This window comes from Eschrichtius robustus, chromosome 13, assembly GCF_028021215.1.
Source record: "Eschrichtius robustus isolate mEscRob2 chromosome 13, mEscRob2.pri, whole genome shotgun sequence".
In the NCBI taxonomy this organism is placed as follows: domain Eukaryota; kingdom Metazoa; phylum Chordata; class Mammalia; order Artiodactyla; family Eschrichtiidae; genus Eschrichtius; species Eschrichtius robustus.
The window spans coordinates 90,609,109-90,629,269 of NC_090836.1; the positions used below are offsets into that span (position 1 = coordinate 90,609,109).

General features: G+C 40.6%; 1 protein-coding gene across 2 annotated transcripts in view; it reads left to right on the plus strand.

Moving 5' to 3' along the window:
* The window catches only part of POLR3B (RNA polymerase III subunit B), a 114,661-nt gene that overhangs the window by 70,666 nt on the left and 23,834 nt on the right, over positions 1–20,161 (plus strand). For both annotated transcript variants that reach the window (XM_068560984.1, XM_068560985.1), the window contains exons 20-23: positions 3,445–3,654; positions 6,033–6,191; positions 7,735–7,852; positions 9,352–9,494. In XM_068560984.1, coding sequence (XP_068417085.1) covers positions 3,445–3,654; positions 6,033–6,191; positions 7,735–7,852; positions 9,352–9,494 — 630 coding nt within the window. The remainder of the gene's footprint in view (positions 1–3,444; positions 3,655–6,032; positions 6,192–7,734; positions 7,853–9,351; positions 9,495–20,161) is intronic.

Below are 20,161 nucleotides of genomic sequence, written 5' to 3' on the forward strand. Positions count from 1 at the left end.
TGACTGCACACTCATTAGAACGACTCAGATGAAAAACACTGACATTCTAAGTGTTTGTGAGGATGTGGAGCAGCCAGAATGCTCACACACTGATGAAAATGTAAAACAGTAAAAATCACTTTGGAAAATTCTTAAGTTGTTTCTGAAAGTTAACCATACCCTCAGCAAACAACGCAGAAGCTCCACTCCTATGTATTTATTCAAGAGAAATGAATATACAAAGACTTGTGCTTGAATGTTCATAGCAACTTTTGTTCACAGTAGCCCAAAATGGGAAACATCCCAAATATCCATCAACAGTTGAATGGATAAACAAAATGTATATTCATATGATGGAATACTACGCAGCAATAAAAAGGAATGAACTCTGTTACACACAGCCATGTGGATGCATCCCAGAATCATGCTACATGAAAGAAGCAGCACAAGAGTGTACATACTGTATGATTACATTTATATAAAATTCTAGAAAATGCAAACTGATCTATACTGATAAACAGATCATTAGTTGCCTGGGGCCAGGGACAGAGGGAGGGACCTTTTGGGAGTATTGGAAATGTTCTGGATCTTGACTCTGGTGGTGGTTTCACAGATGCATGTATCTGTCAGAGCTCATCAACTTGTACACTTTAAATGGGTGAAGTTTATTGTAATTCAATAATATTGATTAAATAAAAAGAAATTGGGCAAAGGAGGATGGGAAAAATAGATAAATGTATAAAACTTCATTTTATGTTTCTCAGTATACATTTTCTAAACTATGTGTATCCTTACATTTTTTCATCTCACCTTAAAATAATAAACTTCTTCACTGTTTTAACGTACATTTACATACCTTGTTATGCCAACCTGTGACTCCTTAAGAAAGTTTTGATCAAGAAAATAAGACTTTATAGGAAAGATTATGTCCTGGGTAGTAAGAAAATGAAATCATTGGAGATTATAGTTATAGCAAAATGGGACAGTAGAAGGAGAATTCAGCTTATAGATATTCTTGTTGTATTCGTTATTATATATATGAAGTGCCCTTAAGGAAGCTGAAAATACTAATAGAGGCACCCCAGTTTGAGCATGTGCTTCACCGCAGACTAGTGTTATAATGTAATTTCTACATGACATTTTCTTTAAAAAGCTTGCTTATTGGTAAAAATAACCAGTCATTCATAATTTTTATAAAATTATGGTGTGTGGTGGCATTTGGAAGTTTTATAATTTAGAAGTCACAGTTTATAAATCATGTTTTAACCTACACACCCATTGTCAGTGCCGCTAAAGATGTGTATATATGTATACACCTACAACTTCTTTAAAAAGTCTTTAAAGAAAAATTTCTGATGAGATCATAAGCACCAAACTTTTGCTAAACCATTTTGCTGTTCATCTATTCGATGGTCAGTTGCAGTACCCAAGAATTAAGTTCTGGGCCTGGTAGCACAAGTTATAGCAGGATCCCGTCTCTTTCACCATTGTTTAGAGGTGCAGCCGGCTATGCTTCCCTGCTGCATAATAATGCTCGTCTCAGGTTTCAGAGGACATGTTTGGCAGCCTAGTGGGACATTGCCTGAATCCTTGTCTCATTGGAGCTGAAATCTCAACATAAATTTGAAATGATTTCATGTAAAAGAACCAACTTATTGTCAGTGAACAATCCAAGCAGCAACAATTTTCTTTCTAAAACAGGAAGTGATCTATTACCAGGTATCCTGCCCAGTTTATTAGTTGGCACTAAAATAACATTAATTGGCAATTTATAGTGTAAACTTGACAAAAATTTGATGAGGTTCAGTTTAGCTATTGTTTTTCAGCTGACGCTTGATAAATTTTCTAGAGACTTAAGCACAAATATGTATTCTCATAATTTCGTTTACTTGACATTTATTGGGCATCGGTGGTGAGCCCAGCACTGTACCAGGTGCTCGTTTCTTTAGAGCCCCACAGATTTCATTATTTCTTTCAATAGTAATCGTCAAGAAGTATTGTACCATATCATTTTTGCTGCCTGAATAGGTTATTTTCATCCCTGAATTGAAATCACCATTGATTTAATGACATAAGAGAAAAAGGTAAAGAAAGTAAATACTGAGTTTTGGTATCTGCTCACATTAAAGCTTAACTCCATTAAATGGCACGTTAACGTCTTGGGGTGGGTGAGGGTTGTAGATGCGCCGCTCAGGGCAGGAAAGAAGAGATACCTGGGAGAAGCCCACACTCAAGCTCAACAGCAGGACAAACATGAGTTTCCTGGTTTTTAAGGTCTCTGAGTAGGAGTGATTGTGTGTTCACAAGCCCAGGAGACTGAAAGCCTTTTTTCAGGCAGGTCTTTGAACCCTAATGCACCCCAATGGGGAAAAAGAAGAAGGGTAGGTAACATTCTGGTTTCACTTTCCGATGACAGTGATACCCCTCCAAGGCCCAATCAGGTGGAAAGGCTGATTGCTAAGGAGAGAAAAGCCTATCCCTGATTGGACAGGGCCCTGGATTCCCTAGGGGAAGGGACCCTGCCTTTCCCCATTTTATCGCCAATGCTGGGCACAGAGTAGGTGTTTATTAACTGCTTAATAAATGAATGGTCAAGCAAATGGATAAGTCTGCTCTTCTCTGCTTTCACTCTCCTCTTCATCCTCTTCCCTCCCTTTTTTCCTGCTTTCTTTTCGTTTCGAACGTTTGTAATTGTTGATTTCTTTTTTTTTAATTTTTTTTTTATTAATTTACTTATTTTTGGCCGTGTTGGGTCTTCATTGCTGAGAGCGGGCTTTCTCTAGTTGCGGCGACCGGGCTTCTCAGTGCAGTGGCTTCTCTTGTTGCGGAGCACGGGCTCTAGGTGCGCGGGCTTCAGTAGTTGTGGCTCACGGGCTCTAGAGCGCAGGCTTGGTAGTGGTGGCACACGGGCTTAGTTGCTCCGTGGCACGTGGGATCTTCCCGGACCAGGGCTCCAACCCGTGTCCCCTGCATTGGCAGGCGGATTCTTAACTACTGCGCCACCAGTAAAGCCCCTGTTGATTTCTTTTGACGAAATGTATCTGTTTGTCCTACTGTATAAGCTTTTTGCATCTCAGCACTGGGGGGTGTTCTCCAATTGCAACTGGAAATGTGCCTGGAACATATTAGAACCAAATACAGAATTGTTGACTTACATGTGAAATTAACCAGTGGAGACTAAAACTCTTCAAATGGGATCAATTTTATAAATCCAAAAAGTTGAAATTATTTAGATTAGTGCACCTTGAATGTGATTTTTCTTCTTTGTAGGATTTTTAACATAACTGAGAAAAATTGTTTTTAAAAGTTGTTAATCACTATGAGAGTATTGCTCTTTAAATATTTGACCTGAAGATTTTCTTCATTTTAATTAGTAAAATTAATGTGTTTATCTCTGTATTCATTGGTAGCTAATTATTTGATATAATAGAAAGTTGCATCTCATTTTCTCCGATATCAATGAAGGTACCATTGGATACAACCAGCGGAACAGAATTGATACTCTCATGTATCTCCTGGCATATCCACAAAAACCCATGGTTAAAACAAAGACTATTGAGTTGATAGAATTTGAGAAACTGCCAGCTGGACAGAATGCGACAGTTGCTGTGATGAGTTATAGTGGCTATGATATAGAAGATGCTCTTGTTTTAAACAAGGCTTCCTTGGACAGAGGTAAGTGAATTTTCAAAGCTCTAACACCAAAGGTGCTTTGTGCAGATTTAGATACAGGCATGATCAATATGAAAGTCACTTGATGTCAAAATGGTAATGTCAGTTTCAAGTGATTTGAATTTTATAATATACAAACAGGAGGTGGTTATGTTTTGGTGTTAACATTTTTTAAATGAATATTATATAGAGGTAATTAGTTAAATATTAATAAGGAATCTTTTTTTTTCCTTTATTTTAATTTATTGCTGACTTGAGACAATTTAACAGAAAATGTGTAAGAACTTGTTTATTTCCTAGCAGGAATTACAATAAGTGAAATATGTTTTTTGAAAATAGTTATATATTCAACAACAAACCTGTTTGAGAGGACAGTAGCAATATTTGTATGTAAGAGGCTATTTTTTAAATTGTATATCTCAACCCTATAATGCTGTACCTTTTTGTTAGCAAAATGATAAAAGTACACATACACAAACCTTGGCTCATTGTTTTTACATTTTTCTTCCCCAGTTTTGACTGTTTACTTTTGCAGGTCCCCACTTGGTGGTTTGTTAGCCATCACCTGATCTGCGGTCTGACTTCTGTCTTCATCATCTGTTTCTCTCCTTCCTCCCTACGTACCCACTCTGCCTTCCCCTTCACTCTTCCTAGTTGCTAGGCAGCCATAATAGTACTCCTAGACATGTGTCTTTGGCATTAATGTTGGCTGCACTTAATTTATGCCTCTTTTTTTCCTCCAAATGACAACAGCCATGCTTTAAAACTAGGTGTTTTCCTTTCTGATTAACTGGTTACATTTATGTGGAAATCTGAAGACTTTGTGATATCTGTCAGAAACCCCACAACACAATTTAATGATCTGAGTTTACTGTCCTCTTGCTTTTAAGCTCCCACCTGTAAATAAAATGTCCATTTACACTTAGAAGAAAACGCTTCTGATTTCATGCAGTTCAGATTCACACAGCACTCCAGCACGTTGCACTTAATGGCCATTGTACGAAATTTCAAGATCATGTAATGTTTCCAAAGCAGCTGGCTCTCTGAGCCGAGTTTATTATGGCCATACACAGTTTACCAGGAGCCATAATGACGAAGACCTTTCTCGAAGACACACAAATATCTTCATCTACTATCCAGTTGTAGAAATGTGTTGTTTCATCACATGGTCACCTTCATATTTAAAAAATTACATTAGAGCACTGAGATTTTATTTAGAAATCCACTCTTCCCTGATTGATTTTCTGACTCACATTCTTAGATTTCTTGAAAGAGTTCTGCTTTTGGTGGAGAATCATAAGCAAAGGATTTTACAGCTATGCATTTATTTCTTCAGTAATAGCTGGCATTTAATCTGGGGACTTTTTCCTGTTTAAGTGAACTCTGACATGGCTCAGTATATACTCAGGAGACTAGAGGGAGAATCCAGTTTAAAATAACTGCTTGGCCAAAGGGGAAAAAAGAAATACAGCCATAGCATGTTAGGAAATGTTATTTAGTGCAGGATTGGCAGCTCTTTTGAACAACTGACGAATCTTTTTGTGGGATTCAGTGGTTGAGTTTTTTGCTCCATCTAAAGGTTTTCTTCTGTTCATTTTGCTTACTTTTCTTAATGTTTAGATTGTTAATTGGTCCTAGCACTTTTCCCTCATCCACTAGATAAATGTGGTCTAAAAATGTAATCAGAGTAAACTCTAATCTTCAGGGCAGCGGTGAACTGTCTCTCCCATTAAAATTATTTGATTGCTCCTTTTTATTCTCTCTCCTCTCTGGAGAAAAATTAATGTTTTTGTTTGCTTGTTTGGGACTTCCTCTAAATGCCAAAATCAGCAAAAGGAAAACCTTCCAGAGAAGGTTAGCAGAAGTTATGCACCAAAATGATGTATGAGAAGAATGCTGGCTGATCAGTGAACTCGGTCTGTCTCAACTCAGCCACCACCGTGCTGGGTGACCTTGGCCACTTAATTTCTCTGCTCCTCACTCGTAGCACCTGTAGGATAGAGGGGTTAAACCAGGTGATCTCTAAGGCCCTTTCCGGTTTTCATGTGCTATGGCTCTGTGCTCTCAAAGAATCCCAGTGACATTCTTAGGTCTCTGTCACTTTCCTCCAACCTGACGAGGTATATCCCATGCTGGAAAATGGTTGTAGAGATTCTAGTGTTTATATGGTTAGTACGTAGAGATCCTGAGCCAGTTCTTCAAGTTATCAGATTGTTATATGGTTTGGCCAGTCTCGGATTATCTAAATGTAGAGCAGTTTTGGGGTGTTTTTTTGGCGGGGAAGGGAGGTAGAGTGTAGTGGGTTGTTGAATAACACACATCTTGACTTCTCATAGTTTCGTATTACTTGTGGTTCTGAACCCATTTTGGTTTCATTTTAGGCTTTGGGCGTTGCCTTGTATATAAAAATGCTAAATGTACTTTGAAACGATATACCAATCAGACTTTTGATAAAGTGATGGGGCCGATGTTGGATGCTGCTACAAGGAAACCCATCTGGCGACATGAAATTTTAGATGCAGATGGTATTTGTTCTCCAGGTAAAAGCCTTTAAAATTTTTTTTAATGTATACATTTTTAAATTATGAAAGTTATTCAACAGTATTTCTAAATGTTTGGTATACAGGACAGAAAAAAGTAGCAACCTGTAAAACCCTATCCTAACTCAACCAGTGTGGTCACTTTTGATGAATTTCCTTCCAGTCTGTTTTTCTGTGCATACGTTTTTACATAACAGCAATCTATTCTAGTTATACTTTTCTACTTATTATTTTGAATAAAGCCACTTTAAGGAAATATTTAGAATAAGGTCGTGTCCCTGCATCTACACCAGTATTTCATCATTTGTGCATTTAGCTTACAGACTGACTTCAGAATCCTCTTCCACTAAAAATTGTGACTCTGTTGTACTTATAAACCTGTGATGAATTTTGTTGATACAACCCACAGCCCCTGCCCCGATGAGTCTTGTAGGCTAGCGTGGGAGACTAACATTGATCAAAGGATCACACACAAACATAGGTCAAATTACAACCAGGTTAAGGAATCATATAAGGAGCTATGAGGCCATTTTGTGGCAAGAGTATTTGACCTAGTCAGGAAGATCGAGGTAGCCTTCCCTGGGGAGGTGACCGACAGCTGCAGGATAAGTGGAGTTAACCAGTGAAGCGGAAGGGGGGGGTGTCTAGGCGGGGGAAGGGCTTGTGCAGGTGTCCTGCAGCTCACTCACTAAAGGACCCTGAGGAAGGCCAGTGTGCCTATGGGGATGGGGGGGGAGGGGCAGGGGGAGAGGCAGGGTGCAGTGTGGAGAAGAAAGTAGAAGGGAGCCAAGATAGAGGGGGCCAAATGAGAGCTCTTGAGGCCACCAGGCGACAGGAGCCACGGGGAGGTGGCGAGAAGGGGGGCTGCGTTGGAAAGGTGTGTGGGAGAGGAAGTCCACACGGCCCTGCCCACGGATGCTGCCCAGGGGGTGAGTGCCCGGCGGTAATGCTGCATGCGCTGTGGTGCCCCGAGCCACATGGTACATGGCTTCCCCTACCTCTCGCTGCCTTTGTTTCTTGGAGAATTTCTCTCACTCTTAAACCTGGGTGCTGTGGCAGGGAAAATAAGCGCAGTGACAGTAGTGTAGTAGTTGGTCTTTGAGCTTACCATGAACAGGTACCAAGCAAAGGTGAGAATAGCAGGAAAATCAAAGAAATATTTGTATTTTCTCATTGTCCAGGTTAGGTTGGTGGTGACTTGTTACTGGTTGAAATAACTAGTAAGTGGCCCAAACCTGTTCTAACACTCAAGGAGATATTTTAAATTGCAACCTACTGACATGAATTTTCTCACATTAATATGGTCCCCTAAATGAGTTTCTTAATTTTATACACAGTGTGATCTTAATCTATGGGTTTTTCAAATGGGCTTGCAAAGTTACAGACAAGCCCTGTTGAGCTCTAGTTCCCACTGTGTGGACTTTGTTTTCTTCCATTCCTGGATTTCATGCACCAAGTCTAATCACATGGTTTTATGCACCAATTATCTTTGCGTTCCACACAGATGATAGTGATTTGTCTAACACCCTTCTCTCTTTCTTAGGTGAGAAAGTAGAAAACAAGCAAGTGCTTGTAAATAAGTCCATGCCCACAGTGACTCAGATTCCCTTGGAAGGAAGTAATGTGCCCCAGCAGCCGCAGTACAAAGATGTGCCCATCACGTATGTATTGGAAAAACATTGTAAGGTTTTTAAAAAGAAGGAATAGGGGAAATTGGAAGTTAGCTCCTTTTGGCTGCTGACTCCCAGATAGACATCTGCCCAGTTTCAGCTCCATACCAGCACCTGGACAGCAGGGACCCCAAACCCAGATCCAAACCATCTTTCTCCCCTCGCCTACCCCAGCCTCAGACATGCTCCTTCTGGGTCCCTCTCTTGGTGAGTGGCACCGCCATCCTGACTCCTTTCTATTACAAACCTTAATTCGGTAAATCCTGTAAGTTCTGTCTCCTTAGCAGTTCTCTTATCCACCAATGATAGCTGTAGCTGTCTGAGTTTGGCCCTCCTCTCCTGCTAGACTCGTAGTTATTGGTGACCACTTATCCGCCTCCAGTCTTGTACCTCCCCACATCTCTCAGGCTCTCTCTGTTACTGCCAGAGTAATTTTTTCCCCTAAATTACTCATCTGTTCATGTTACTCTATTGAGTAACTAGAATAAAACTTGAGTAGATTGAGTAAAACTCTCAGTGACAGTGTTGCCTGTAGGATAAAGGCCAAATGAAATAGTAATACATACATGACTGTCCATGACGCTTGGCATACATCTCTAGCCTTACCCTTTTGCACATTGGCCCCCATATTTCTAGTAAATTGTCTCTTATTCTCCAAATGTTCTATCTGACTTCAGTGCATTTACTCATGCTGCTCCCTCTGCCTGGAATTTCATTCCCCCTGGTCAGGACTCAGCTCTAGGGTCCCTTCCTCTGGGAAGCAGTCCTTGATAGCCTGCCCCTCCCTGCTACCACTGTCATCCCCAACCCCTGGTGGGACTGACTGTCATCTCCCTCGGGCCTTTCCTCTTCCCCATACCACTGATAACCTTCTTGCACTTACCTTTCTCTCTTCCTTTATTGGTTGTGTTTCTTTGGGGCAGGAACCATGTCTACTTAATCTTTGTATGTCCAGAGCCTACAAGGATCTGGCACAGAGTAGACTCTGAATAATGGTATGAAAAACAGATAAGAGGTGAAGTGTGTGAAAAAATTCACGATGGGAGAGCTGAGTAGATAAAAGTAATATTTAAAAAGTGGTTAATAATTTGGAGTTGAGTAACAGGCTCCAGCTCAAACCCCAGGTCTGCTTTGTATGAGGCATGTGTCCTGGACAAGTGCTTAACCTCTCTTAGCATCGGTTTTCCTATAAGTTTTCCTTATTCCTTATTTCCTGTAAAGGAATAACAATGTGTGAATAGTATGTGCGGTGAAGATTAAATGGCATTATGCCTGCCTCATAATAAATGTTAGCCATTTTAAACTAGGACTGTGCAAGGGATATTGTCACATTTGAATTTGTTATTGAAAAATGAAAGTCATTTTTTCAGAGCCCAAAATGGGAATGTCAAAATATTCTGTGATAGGTATTACATAAAATATGGCCAGGGTGATAGGTTCACAAAGGGCAGTTTGAAAACTCTGCTTTAGTGACTTCCTCTTAATATTAGCTACAAAGGGGCAACGGATTCATATATTGAAAAAGTGATGATATCTTCGAATGCCGAAGATGCTTTTCTGATCAAAATGCTGCTGAGACAGACAAGGCGTCCAGAAATTGGAGACAAATTCAGCAGTCGTCATGGGCAAAAAGGTAAGTTGTTTCATTTCTCAACTTTTTTATAAAACTATAGTAAAATATTTATTAACCACTTTATATAAGAACTACTTTATAACTCTGCTCATTAGAAAAATTTAGTATGTTTGAAAAATTATTACTGTGTTCTCAAAAGTATTCTTGTTTTATTTCTCAGATTAACCTGTTTATATTTTAATGGCATTTAAAAATATACCATAGTTTTGCTTCGCTGTGCTACTTACTTCATTCTACAACTGCTTGGGGCAAAATTATAATTATAAATACATTCTAGATGATGTACCTACTAAAGTACAAGTGGCTGTTCAGAAATAAATAGTAATACCTATTTTTTATGAAAGGTATATATTTAAAATACTGTATGTTCTGCTGGGGCATCGTATCATAGGATGTCAGCACCACAAGATACCTTCATCTGCCCCTTTATTTAACAGATGAGAAGTTCACACTCCGCTTGGTAAGCAGCCAGTCACGGCTGTCCAGCTAGTCACTGAGCTGGTGTTAGACCCCTGCTCTCCCGCCTGCAGTGCATGCTTTGTCCACCGCATGGTGATCCTCCTCCTAGATGCTGCTTCTCCATCTGAGCCCGCTGGCGAGCCTCACCCTTTCCATTGACGGTCAATGCTGGGTTTTCATTCATTTTTGGTTTTGTTTTGTTTTGTTTTGTTTTTTATCTTCAAGAAATGTGTGCACTGTGTCACTATTGATTAACTCATTATCAGTAAGGTCTCTTCTAGTCAATATATACCTAGTATTTTGAGTTTGTCCTGGGGTTTGAATTTTTTCTCTGTCTGCCACTTAACTAGTTTTAAGAACAGCAACAGCAGGTGACACTTATGTAGCACTAACTGTGTGTGTGGCAGTGTCTTCAGCACATTATATTTCCTAACTCATTTGTTTTTTACACAATCCCAGGAGGTAGGTAGTGTTACGATCTGCATTTTATAGGTGAGGAAGCAGAGGCACAGAAAGGTGTTAGCCGCTTGCCCAAGGTCCCCAGCTGGTGGCAGAACTCGTTTCTAAACCCTAGCAGCCTGGCTTCAGAGTCCATGCTCTTAACTAACTACTGTGCTATCCTGACTGTTAAGCAGTTAGGATTGTGCCTGACACATAGTAAGTGCTCAAGAAGTGAGAGCAATGATCATTAATATTGGCTGTTATTCATTCACTCTTCAACTTTGAACCTCACCTTTGCTTATAAATTGCTGGTATGGTATCTTCTTGGTTTTTGTTTTTTGTTTTTTTAATTTTATTTATTTATTTATTTATGACTGTGTTGGGTCTTCGTTTCTGTGCGAGGGTTTTCTCTAATTGCGGCAAGTGGGGGCCACTCTTCATCGCGGTGCGCAGGCCTCTCACTGTCGCGGCCTCTCTTGTTGCGGAGCACAGGCTCCAGACGCGCAGGCTCAGTAATTGTGGCTCACGGGCCTGGTTGCTCCGCAGCATGTGGGATCTTCCCAGACCAGGGCTCGAACCCGTGTCCCCTGCATTGGCAGGCAGATTCTCAACCACTGCACCACCAGGGAAGCCCCCTATCTTCTTGTTTTTAATTGATTGGTTTGAGGATAATTATACATTGTATTCTTGATGATTTTGACTGTTTATTTGCCAAGCAAGTATATCAGATATTACAATTTGTTTGATCAAATGAATCTAACCTTAGTTGTCATTCCATCAATGAAACTGTTTCAGACTAAGATACTATTTCATCAGAAGCATTTTTTAGTTCAGTTAAGGGATACAAGATTATTTCAGCCTATCAATATTTTATAAGAAAGAATTGATTCCATCTATAAGTGTGAATTTGACACCTCTACTTCATACAGTTCCCTAAGATGCTAATTCTTAACTTTTGAGTGTTTTTAAACATATCTTGAGGTTCTCGTATTTTCCACTGCTTACTAGTGAAAGTCAAATTCTCTATATTGAGACTGTTTCTCCTTCTCTCTTGGTCTTGACAATTTCTGAGATACACTCCTGAGTCTTTCTGGGGTAGCCATGGCCTTATTAACAGCCTCTATTTTACTTGACCTATTACCTAGACAAGAGCAAAGCTTGATACTTCCCTTGTAAAATGTTGACACTGGAAGCTTTACAAGAATGCACACCATAAGAGGACATCTCCACTCTGAATCAGTTTGCAAACTTGAAGCCCAAATCCTTGTGCGTTACTCCATCAGAGTATTGTGTAAAGAGTTGAAGGCTGGAGTACATTTCAGTGATTATCCACTGTGTTCTCACTCCACTAGACTTCTTGAGGACAGGGACCGTGTCTTTATATTCTCATAAGAGCCTTTCTCATAGTAGATACTTAGTAGGTAGTTGCTAACGGTTGAATATATGAATGATTTGAAGGTGGGGGAAAGTGAAAAGCAACAGATTCCCCACTCTTGTTGGATTGATTTTACCCAGGTTTTAATCTGTATATTATATATGAGTGTATATATGTTACAGTATAATCAACGTGCTACTTTTGAAAATGAAAACCACACTTAATTAGTAAGTTCCTGTGAATGCAGACCTCTAGGTAAAATGTCAACAAGTCTTTGTGCTGTTGCATTTTTGCAAACAATTAATATGATATGGTTAATGTTCATTGACAGAAGTGGTTTCCAACTTGCAGTGATCTGAAACGTAGCAGATTTTAAAGGTTTGTTCACTCTTAGGGGGCTTTGACTAGCACATCACTATATGAAACTGAAAAAAGTCCTCCTGGGTCTCGATGACCTTTCACTTGTAGTGAGGAGTTTATCTTGCTAGTTTTCCTTTTCCAGATGGCTTTTAATCCAAGGGTAAAACCTTCTGATTAGCCTGGATTCCCTTGATTTTCCCTTCTCTTACAGCTTCATTAGATTTATTGAAAAGATTGGGGAAAAAAAAAAGCAAACAAACAAAAAAATAGGTAATGTAAGCTTTAACAGAGTAATGGGAGGAATGACATAGGATGCTTAACTGAACATAATTTTTATTTCCTTTAAGTATAATTTTTTTTATTAAATAATAAATGCACATGGCTTTAAAAAGTCAAATAGTACAAGAAAGGGTGGCTTGTACTAAAAAACATAAGTCCTTGCCTTTCTTCCAATTCTGCTTCCTAGAAGCAATTTCGTCTCATCTTCATCTTTGTATTTCTAAATAATATTCTTAAGCAGCCCTACATTCATTCATCCGTTTTAGATGTCACCTGCTGATCTCCCATTGTGACAGGTAGGAGGACCGAGCACTTTGCTACCTCTCTTTCCTGCTCCCAACCTCCATTCCCTGCATAGATTTATCATAATTTTGAGTTACTTAATTATTTAGATTGCATAATTTGACTACATAAATATTGTTCATTCCCAAACCAAGTAATTGTTGAGTATATTTCCTTTGCTATGTAACTTTATTTTTTCAGAAGTTAATAATTATCTCATTTAAAATTTTTGCTTAATTTTCTTTATTCTTCTTACCATCCTTCTATACCATCAACAGCCTCTCAGCACAATCTTCCACATGATCAGTAGTCTGTTAGGATCATTTTTTCCCAGATGATTTCTTTTATAGCACCCTGACTCTTCCTCCTCCAAACTGTGGTGGTTATATTCTCTGAGCCAGACCTTCCCAGCCAATGTGTTAAGAATCGTAATAGGTGAACTGAGACATCAATCCTTGTAACCCTCAGGAATGCAGGGCAGAGCCTGGGGCAGCCAAGGCCCTGAGCAGCTCATCTTGTGTGCCCTAAAATGTTTTCCAAAAAGGTTGGGAAGCACTCTGTGTTAGTTTGCTAGGACTGCCAAAATAAAATGCCACAGACTGGGTGGCTTACACAATAGAAATTTATTGTCTCTCAGTTCTGGAGGCCAGAAATGTAAGATCAAGGTGTCATCAGGGTTGCTTTCTTTTAAGGGCTCTCTCCTTGGCTTGTAGATAGATGGCTGTCTTCTTCTGTGTCTTCACATCATCTTCCCTCTGTACGTGTCTGTATCCACATTTCCCCTTTTTATAAGGACATTAGTCATCCTGGATTAGGGCCCACCCTAATGACCTCATTTTAACCTGATTGCCTCTTTAAAGACCCTGTCTCCCAATAGGGTCACGTTCTGAGGTACTCCAGGAGTTAGGACTCCAACATATGAATTTTCGGGGACACAGTCCACAACGCACTCTAAGCCTGCTGAATGGTAGTCATTTATGAAATTCCCATTTGAGCCCCTGTTTCTTGGCTCTTCCCATGTCACTTTTCTCTCCAGCCCACCCCCACCCCCATAGTGGGATAGTCCGTCTGTTATGTTGCTGAGAAAGTGTGCATGGAAAGTAAATTTTTTGAGCTCATGTATGTCTGAACATGTTCTGTCATCATACCTGATGTATACTTTGGTTGAGTATAGAATTCTAGATTTAAAAATTCTTCTCCCTAAGGATTTTGATCACATTGCTACATTATCGTCTGGATTCCATGCTACGTATCTGAATTGTAATGTCATTCTTCCTGATCGTTGTGTGTATGCTCTGTTTCTCTCTGTTTTCCTCCTTCCATCCTTCCCTCTTTCCTCACCCCACCCCGCTCTCTGGAAGCTTTTACTATCTTCTTCTTGTCTTGAATTCTGAAATTCCATAGACCCTTTTTTCATTCCTTGCCCTTGGAAATCAGGCACCCTCTTATTCTGGAAGTTTGAGTTCCTTCAATTCTTGGACATTTTCTTATATTTCTTGTTGGTAATTTCTTCTTCATCATTTTCTCTATGTCCTTTCTGGGTTTCCTATTAGTTAGATATTGGATCTTCCAGGATGATGCTCTAGTTTTCTTACCTTTTCTTCCCCCACTCTCCATTCTTTTCTCTTATTTTTCTTTCTAGGCGATTTGATTAATTTTATTTTCCAGATTTTTTTAACCTACCTATTATATTTTTAATTTCTAATTGCAGTTTTAAATTTAATTTGTACTCCTCCTTTTTACAACAACAGGTATATATGTATATATTTTTAGTTTTCTTTTAGTTTTTAGCTTTACTTTTTTGATTGTTTTGCTTTTTGGTTTTCTTCTGTTTCTAATTTTGTCTCCGTTTCTAGAGAGGTTTTTTCCCTCCTATGTGTTTTAGGGTCTGGTTGTTGTGGTTGGAAGCTTTCCTTTAATGTCTGCTGCCTCCTTGAACCTTGGAATCTCTGTGTCCCAGGGACAGAACTTGTTGACTGGTGGCTGTCATTGTAGGGTGATCAGGCAGCGAACCATTCAGTTTCTACATAGTAGGATCTTTCTAGCTACTGCCTGAAGGTTGCAGCTGGGAATGAGGGTGGGTGCAGTGCTTAAGGCTATCAGCTGACCTTCTGGAAGCCAGATAGGGGCAGGGGGCTGCAGCCCGTGGTTCAGTGCACAGACTTTCGCTTAATTCCTCTGTATCAGGCCAGCCCCTCACCCCACCCTCTGCTGTAATTGCTACCTGTGGATCATGGGTCATTGTGGTTCAGTTTCTCGGGTAAGTTTTGGGGTAGAAGGGTAGTTTCTTGGCTGTATGGGGTGGAGAATAGAAACTCGGGTTCTGATGATTTCTTACACAGACATATATTTCTACAGATGTTTATTAAGTATCTCCTAAGTGTCTGGTACTATTCTAGGCCCTGGTGATAAGCAGTGAACAAAACAGACAAAATCCCAGCCCTTGTGGGGCCTACATTCTTGTGGGCAAGAGAGAGAATGATAAGTGCTGAGAAGAAAAAAAAAAAAAAAAAAAAGATAGGGGAGCAGAATAGGAAGCATGAGGGGCAGGAGTGGTTAGTGCTGAAGTTTTAAGTAAAGTGATCGAGGAGCAGCACCTCGTTGAAAAGATGACTTTGAGGAAAGCCCTGAGAGCGATAAGGGAGCAGACCCTCTCAGGTGGAAGAGCAGAGGAGGGAAAAGGAAGGTCTGAGGCTGCAGCCAGCCTGGAGTGCTCGAGGCCCAGCCACGAGGCCAGTGTGGCCGGAGCAGAGGGAGTCAGAGGTGAGGCCTCGATGGTCACTCTGTGAACTTCGGCTTTTACTCTGAGGGAGAGGGACGCCCCTGGAGGGGCCTGAGCAGATGAGAAATATGATAGGGAGAGTGGGCGAGCAGTGATACCAGTTAAAAGGCTGTTTTAAGAGCCCAAGTGGTGAGTGGGAAAAGCCTGGTGGTGGGGGAAGCGGTGAGAAGGGATCAGTCCAGACCCATTTTTAACGCAGAGCCCACTGGAATTGCTGATGGATGGGGGCCTTTGAGTCGGTCCTGCTGCTCTCAGCCCCACACCTCATCCCCCTTTTGACAGCACTTTGTGAGCCTTCCCGGGAGTGGCGGTGAGGGCTGAGGCAGCTCACTTCCTCGTGCCTCTGCTGCAGGTACTTAGGTTTATTTTTCTCCTTCTTTCAAGTCACTTACTGTTCTTTCCTCTATTCATCAGCTTTCAAAATTCTCTCTTGTCCATTCTTTTTCCTTATAGGTTTATACCTTAATTTTTTCAACTCTCCTGTTAGTGAGGTTTGGAGAAGGAGTAGAGATAAACATGTGTTTCATCTGCCCTGTTTACTGGAAATCCTTATGTCCATTATTCGAGAATGTTCAACACAAGAATGCTTAGTGTGCTTGGTTTTTTTCTCTGCAATTTATAGAACTGAAGTTAAAATTATTTTAATGAAAGGTGAGGAGGGTTTTTAGAGCACCAACCTTTTGTCTGCTGACCAGAGCCTTGCCTCCAAGGTACCTTGTGTATTTTTTTTTTTTTTTTGGTTGTTCTAATCATTTCTAAGATTTAAAACTAAGTTAAAAATGTTTATAGTTCACACATTCAGAATTATGACATAAATGCTAACAATTATCAGAAGAGTATTAACCACATTTTGTCAACTCTTAATTATCTGAGAATAGCTTATCTTTTCCCTGGATTATTATTGTAACTAAGGTCTACCATTTTGATCCTTTCCTTGAATGTCACCCATCTGAAGTCAGAGGCATGACAGTAGCAGAAGCCTATTTTTTCAAGTTCTTTTCATTTATATATAAATTGTAAAGATTCAAAAATAGCAGTGGTTTTAAAATATTTGTATATGTTGTTGTTAAATATCAGAATACCTTGTTTGCTAACTTTAAGTATATTTTACATTTATCAAGGATAGGAAACATGCCCTACTAGTTTATTTAACCCCCCCCCAAGCCCCCATCACAGCACTTTGCATATTATATGGTATTCACTCAGTGTGTCTGTGGAATAATTAAATATCTTAAATGTATAGGTATAACAAGACAAAAATCTTCCCTCCCCAAATTAGTATAACTTATTCTTCCTAGTAAATATCAGAAATGGAATGTCTCATCTTTATCCAGACTGGTACCAGGGCTTTCATCACCCTAGACTCATAGCTCCCCAGTGCTAACTGGCCAACTGGCCACACAAGCCCACTGAAGCTTTTCCAACCAAAATAGCTAAATGCACATGCCCACCCACATGTGCGCCCTGGGCTTCAGTGAGAATCTGCCTTGACAGCCCAAAGAAATCTATTTGGTCATATTTAAGTCACTGCCATGGGCTCAAAACCGTGTTGGGCTCTCTAGGAGGCAGAAAGGAAACTCAGCCCTTGGCTAATGCGCCTAAGGAGTTGGCAAAAAGATGAATACAAAGGATTACATATAGTTAAATATTAAACTATATGGTGAAGACCATTCATGAGAGAGAAGTTGAGAGCTTATTGTAGATAGGGACAAAATCTCAGAGTTTAAAAAGACCTTTTAGAAGTCTCGTCCAAATCCATCTTCCCCAGTATAAGAATTTCTTTTAGATTATTTTTGGCAGATGGTTTTCCACTTTGCACATGAGCTGTGGAGGGGGGCCCTTGCTGCTTTCTGAGGCAGCCGTTCTGTGGTGGCACCGTTCCGATGGTTATATTGAGCCTGAGTGCGCTTTCCTGTAATGTATACCCGTTAGCCCTGCCCTGCCTTGTGGGCTTACTGAATGGACACATTTCCTCTTTTCTTCATGGCCACCTCTGTTCAGCATTCAAAGAAAGCCTTCAGGTTGAGAAAAAGTATAGCAAAGAGGTAGAGATCCTGAGCACTAAGTGAGCAATTTTATCCCTTTGAAATGGAGACGGTTTCCTAGGAGTTGTTACTGGGATTAAACAAAATGATGTGTGTAAAGCAGGGAGCACAGCGCCTGGAGCACCGCCAGCAGTCAGTAACGGTAACTGCTGTTAGGTCTGCCCCCTGTCTTCTCTCGCAGGCTGGGCAGGAAAGGAAGGCAGGCTGGGTGGGGTTTGGACTTGGAAGGCTGTGATGAAGATTTATTTTCCTGTGAAAGAAAAAATGGGGAACAACAGTAAAGAGCAGATCAGTGCAGTGTGTTGACCGACAGGAATAAAGAGAGCCAAGGAGAGGAAGGAGGCCACGGTGACTGGTGTTAAGCCTGGAAATGAGGGCACCGATCACAAAGATGGAGGGTCATCTCAAGTGCTTATATTATTAATTAATTGATCCATTTCTGGAGCTTTCACTATGTACCAGGCACTGTTCTAGATACTGGGAATACAGTGGTAAATACTGACAGGGTCTCTGCTTTCCTGGGGTTTATGTTTTCTTAGGGAAGGAAACAGATGGAAAAGAAGTAAATAAAAACACAAACACAGTAATTTAAGATAGTGATAAGTGCTGCAGATGAAGGCTGATGTGAAAGAGTGACTGGTTTGCGGGAAGAGGGGGTGTATTGTGGATTGATGGTCAGGGATGGCCTCTTGCACAAAGCGACATTTGAGCTGAGACCTGGAGGACGAAAAGGAGCCGGAGAAGCAAGGGTCTGGGAGAGTGAAGTTCAACAGCCCCGAGGTATCAGTGAGCTTGGCATAGTCAGGGAATAGACATAAGGCCAGTCTGGCCAGGCATGTGCCTGAGGAGGAACATGGTTTGAGATAGTGAGAGAAAAAGGATGGGGCACATACTACAGGGCCTTGTGGCCAAAGGAAAGGAGTTTGGACTTCATACTAAATACGTTGGGAACCAATAGGCCTGTTGGGTGGTGAGTGTAAGCAAAGGAGTGACAAGATCTAATTACTATTTTAAGAAATCACCCTGGATTCCATATGGAGAGCAGACTGGAGGGGAACAGAGAGGGAAGCAGGGAGACTGTGGCAGTGGTCCAGGCAGGAGAGGACGGTGGCTTGGACAAGGGCAGTAGCAGTGGAAAATTGGAGAGAAGTGATGGATTCTGGATATGTTCTGGAATTAGAGCCAACAGGAGTTGCTGATGACAGAGATGTTGGAGAAGGAAAAGACAGGAACTGAGGGTGAGTTCTGTGGCCTGAGCAGCTGGCAGGGCTATTTAGCAAGAAGGGGCGGACTGGGGAAGGAATGGTTTTTTTGGAGTTAAGCAAGGGCAGGGGTTGAAATTTTGGCCCTCAGGTTCGAGATGCCCATTAGACTCCAAGTGAAGAGGTTGAGTAGGCATTTGGATATAGAGTCGGGAGCTCCAGGGAGAGGTTAGGACTAGAGATAAAATTTGGGAGTCACCTGCATGTATAGTATTTACCTTTTGTGTATTAATAGTTATAAGCATTTTCATCTATATTCCATCCTTTAACCTTTACAATTCTAGTTGGTATTGTTATTTCTACTCTACAGAATAGGAGATTGAGAGTCAGAGTTGTGAGTAGCTTGCTTGCCTACTACAGCTTAGTGCTGGCAGAGTCAGGATTCAAATCCAGATTTTTGATTCCAAGTGCATTGCCCATTCTGTTAATTTCAGTTGAGGTGTTTCTTTTCTCTTTTGATATCCCATTACCACTCTGCCCCCAAGGTTGCCGCCATACTTCCTGAGATTTCCCCTTGGAAAAGACACAACCTTTCCTTGGGACAGAATTCTAATATTTCTTAATATTATATTTAATATTAGTAATTTAAATATTAATTCTAATATTTCCTTAATGAGACACAAAATTCCCTTTCTTCCTGGATAAGCAGCTTCACATAGCACTCCTCTGCCACCACTCCAGAGGAAGCACTATCCTCACATACCTTGTTTTAGAAATGTCTGCCAAACCCCCATATTAAGATATACTCCTAACACAGAGCTGTGTTTTCAGGTATTCCTGTCGTTCTAAAATCACCTCATTGTAAAACACTGTCCCCACTCCCTTCTTTAATTGGTCCTCTGGTCAGGCTTGGTAGCTTTGGTTAAAATCCCAAATCTATCAAGAATTTGAGCATATATAAGAGGAAGTAAATTTTTGAGTTCTCCACTTTTCCCATTCTCCTGATTCATCTGGCTAGATGTGATAGTTAGAGACAGAAAAGGAGGGGTACTTGAGGGGAGTGACTTGGACAGTGCTGGCGGGGAGCTGATTTGGAATATTCACATGCAGCAGGCACAGCTGGCGGCGTCTGTATGGAGCCCTGCAGCAACCCAGCCCTAAGCGTGGGACCCAAAGATGAGCTGGATGAGGCCTGAAAGAGTTGGATGCCAGCAAGTAAAAATGTGAATGAAACGGAGAATAGCCCACAATGTCGGTTATGCTATTGTGGTTGTCATGAAACGAGCTGATAAAAATTTCATGTGTCTCACCGTGACGCCTACAGTGATTTCTTTCTGTTTTGGTCTAGATACATACCAGTGTAAGCGCAGTAGTTAGTTGAACTTAGTTTTTACTCTTGAAATATAGAATTGTTTGGAAATTACATATATATATATATATAT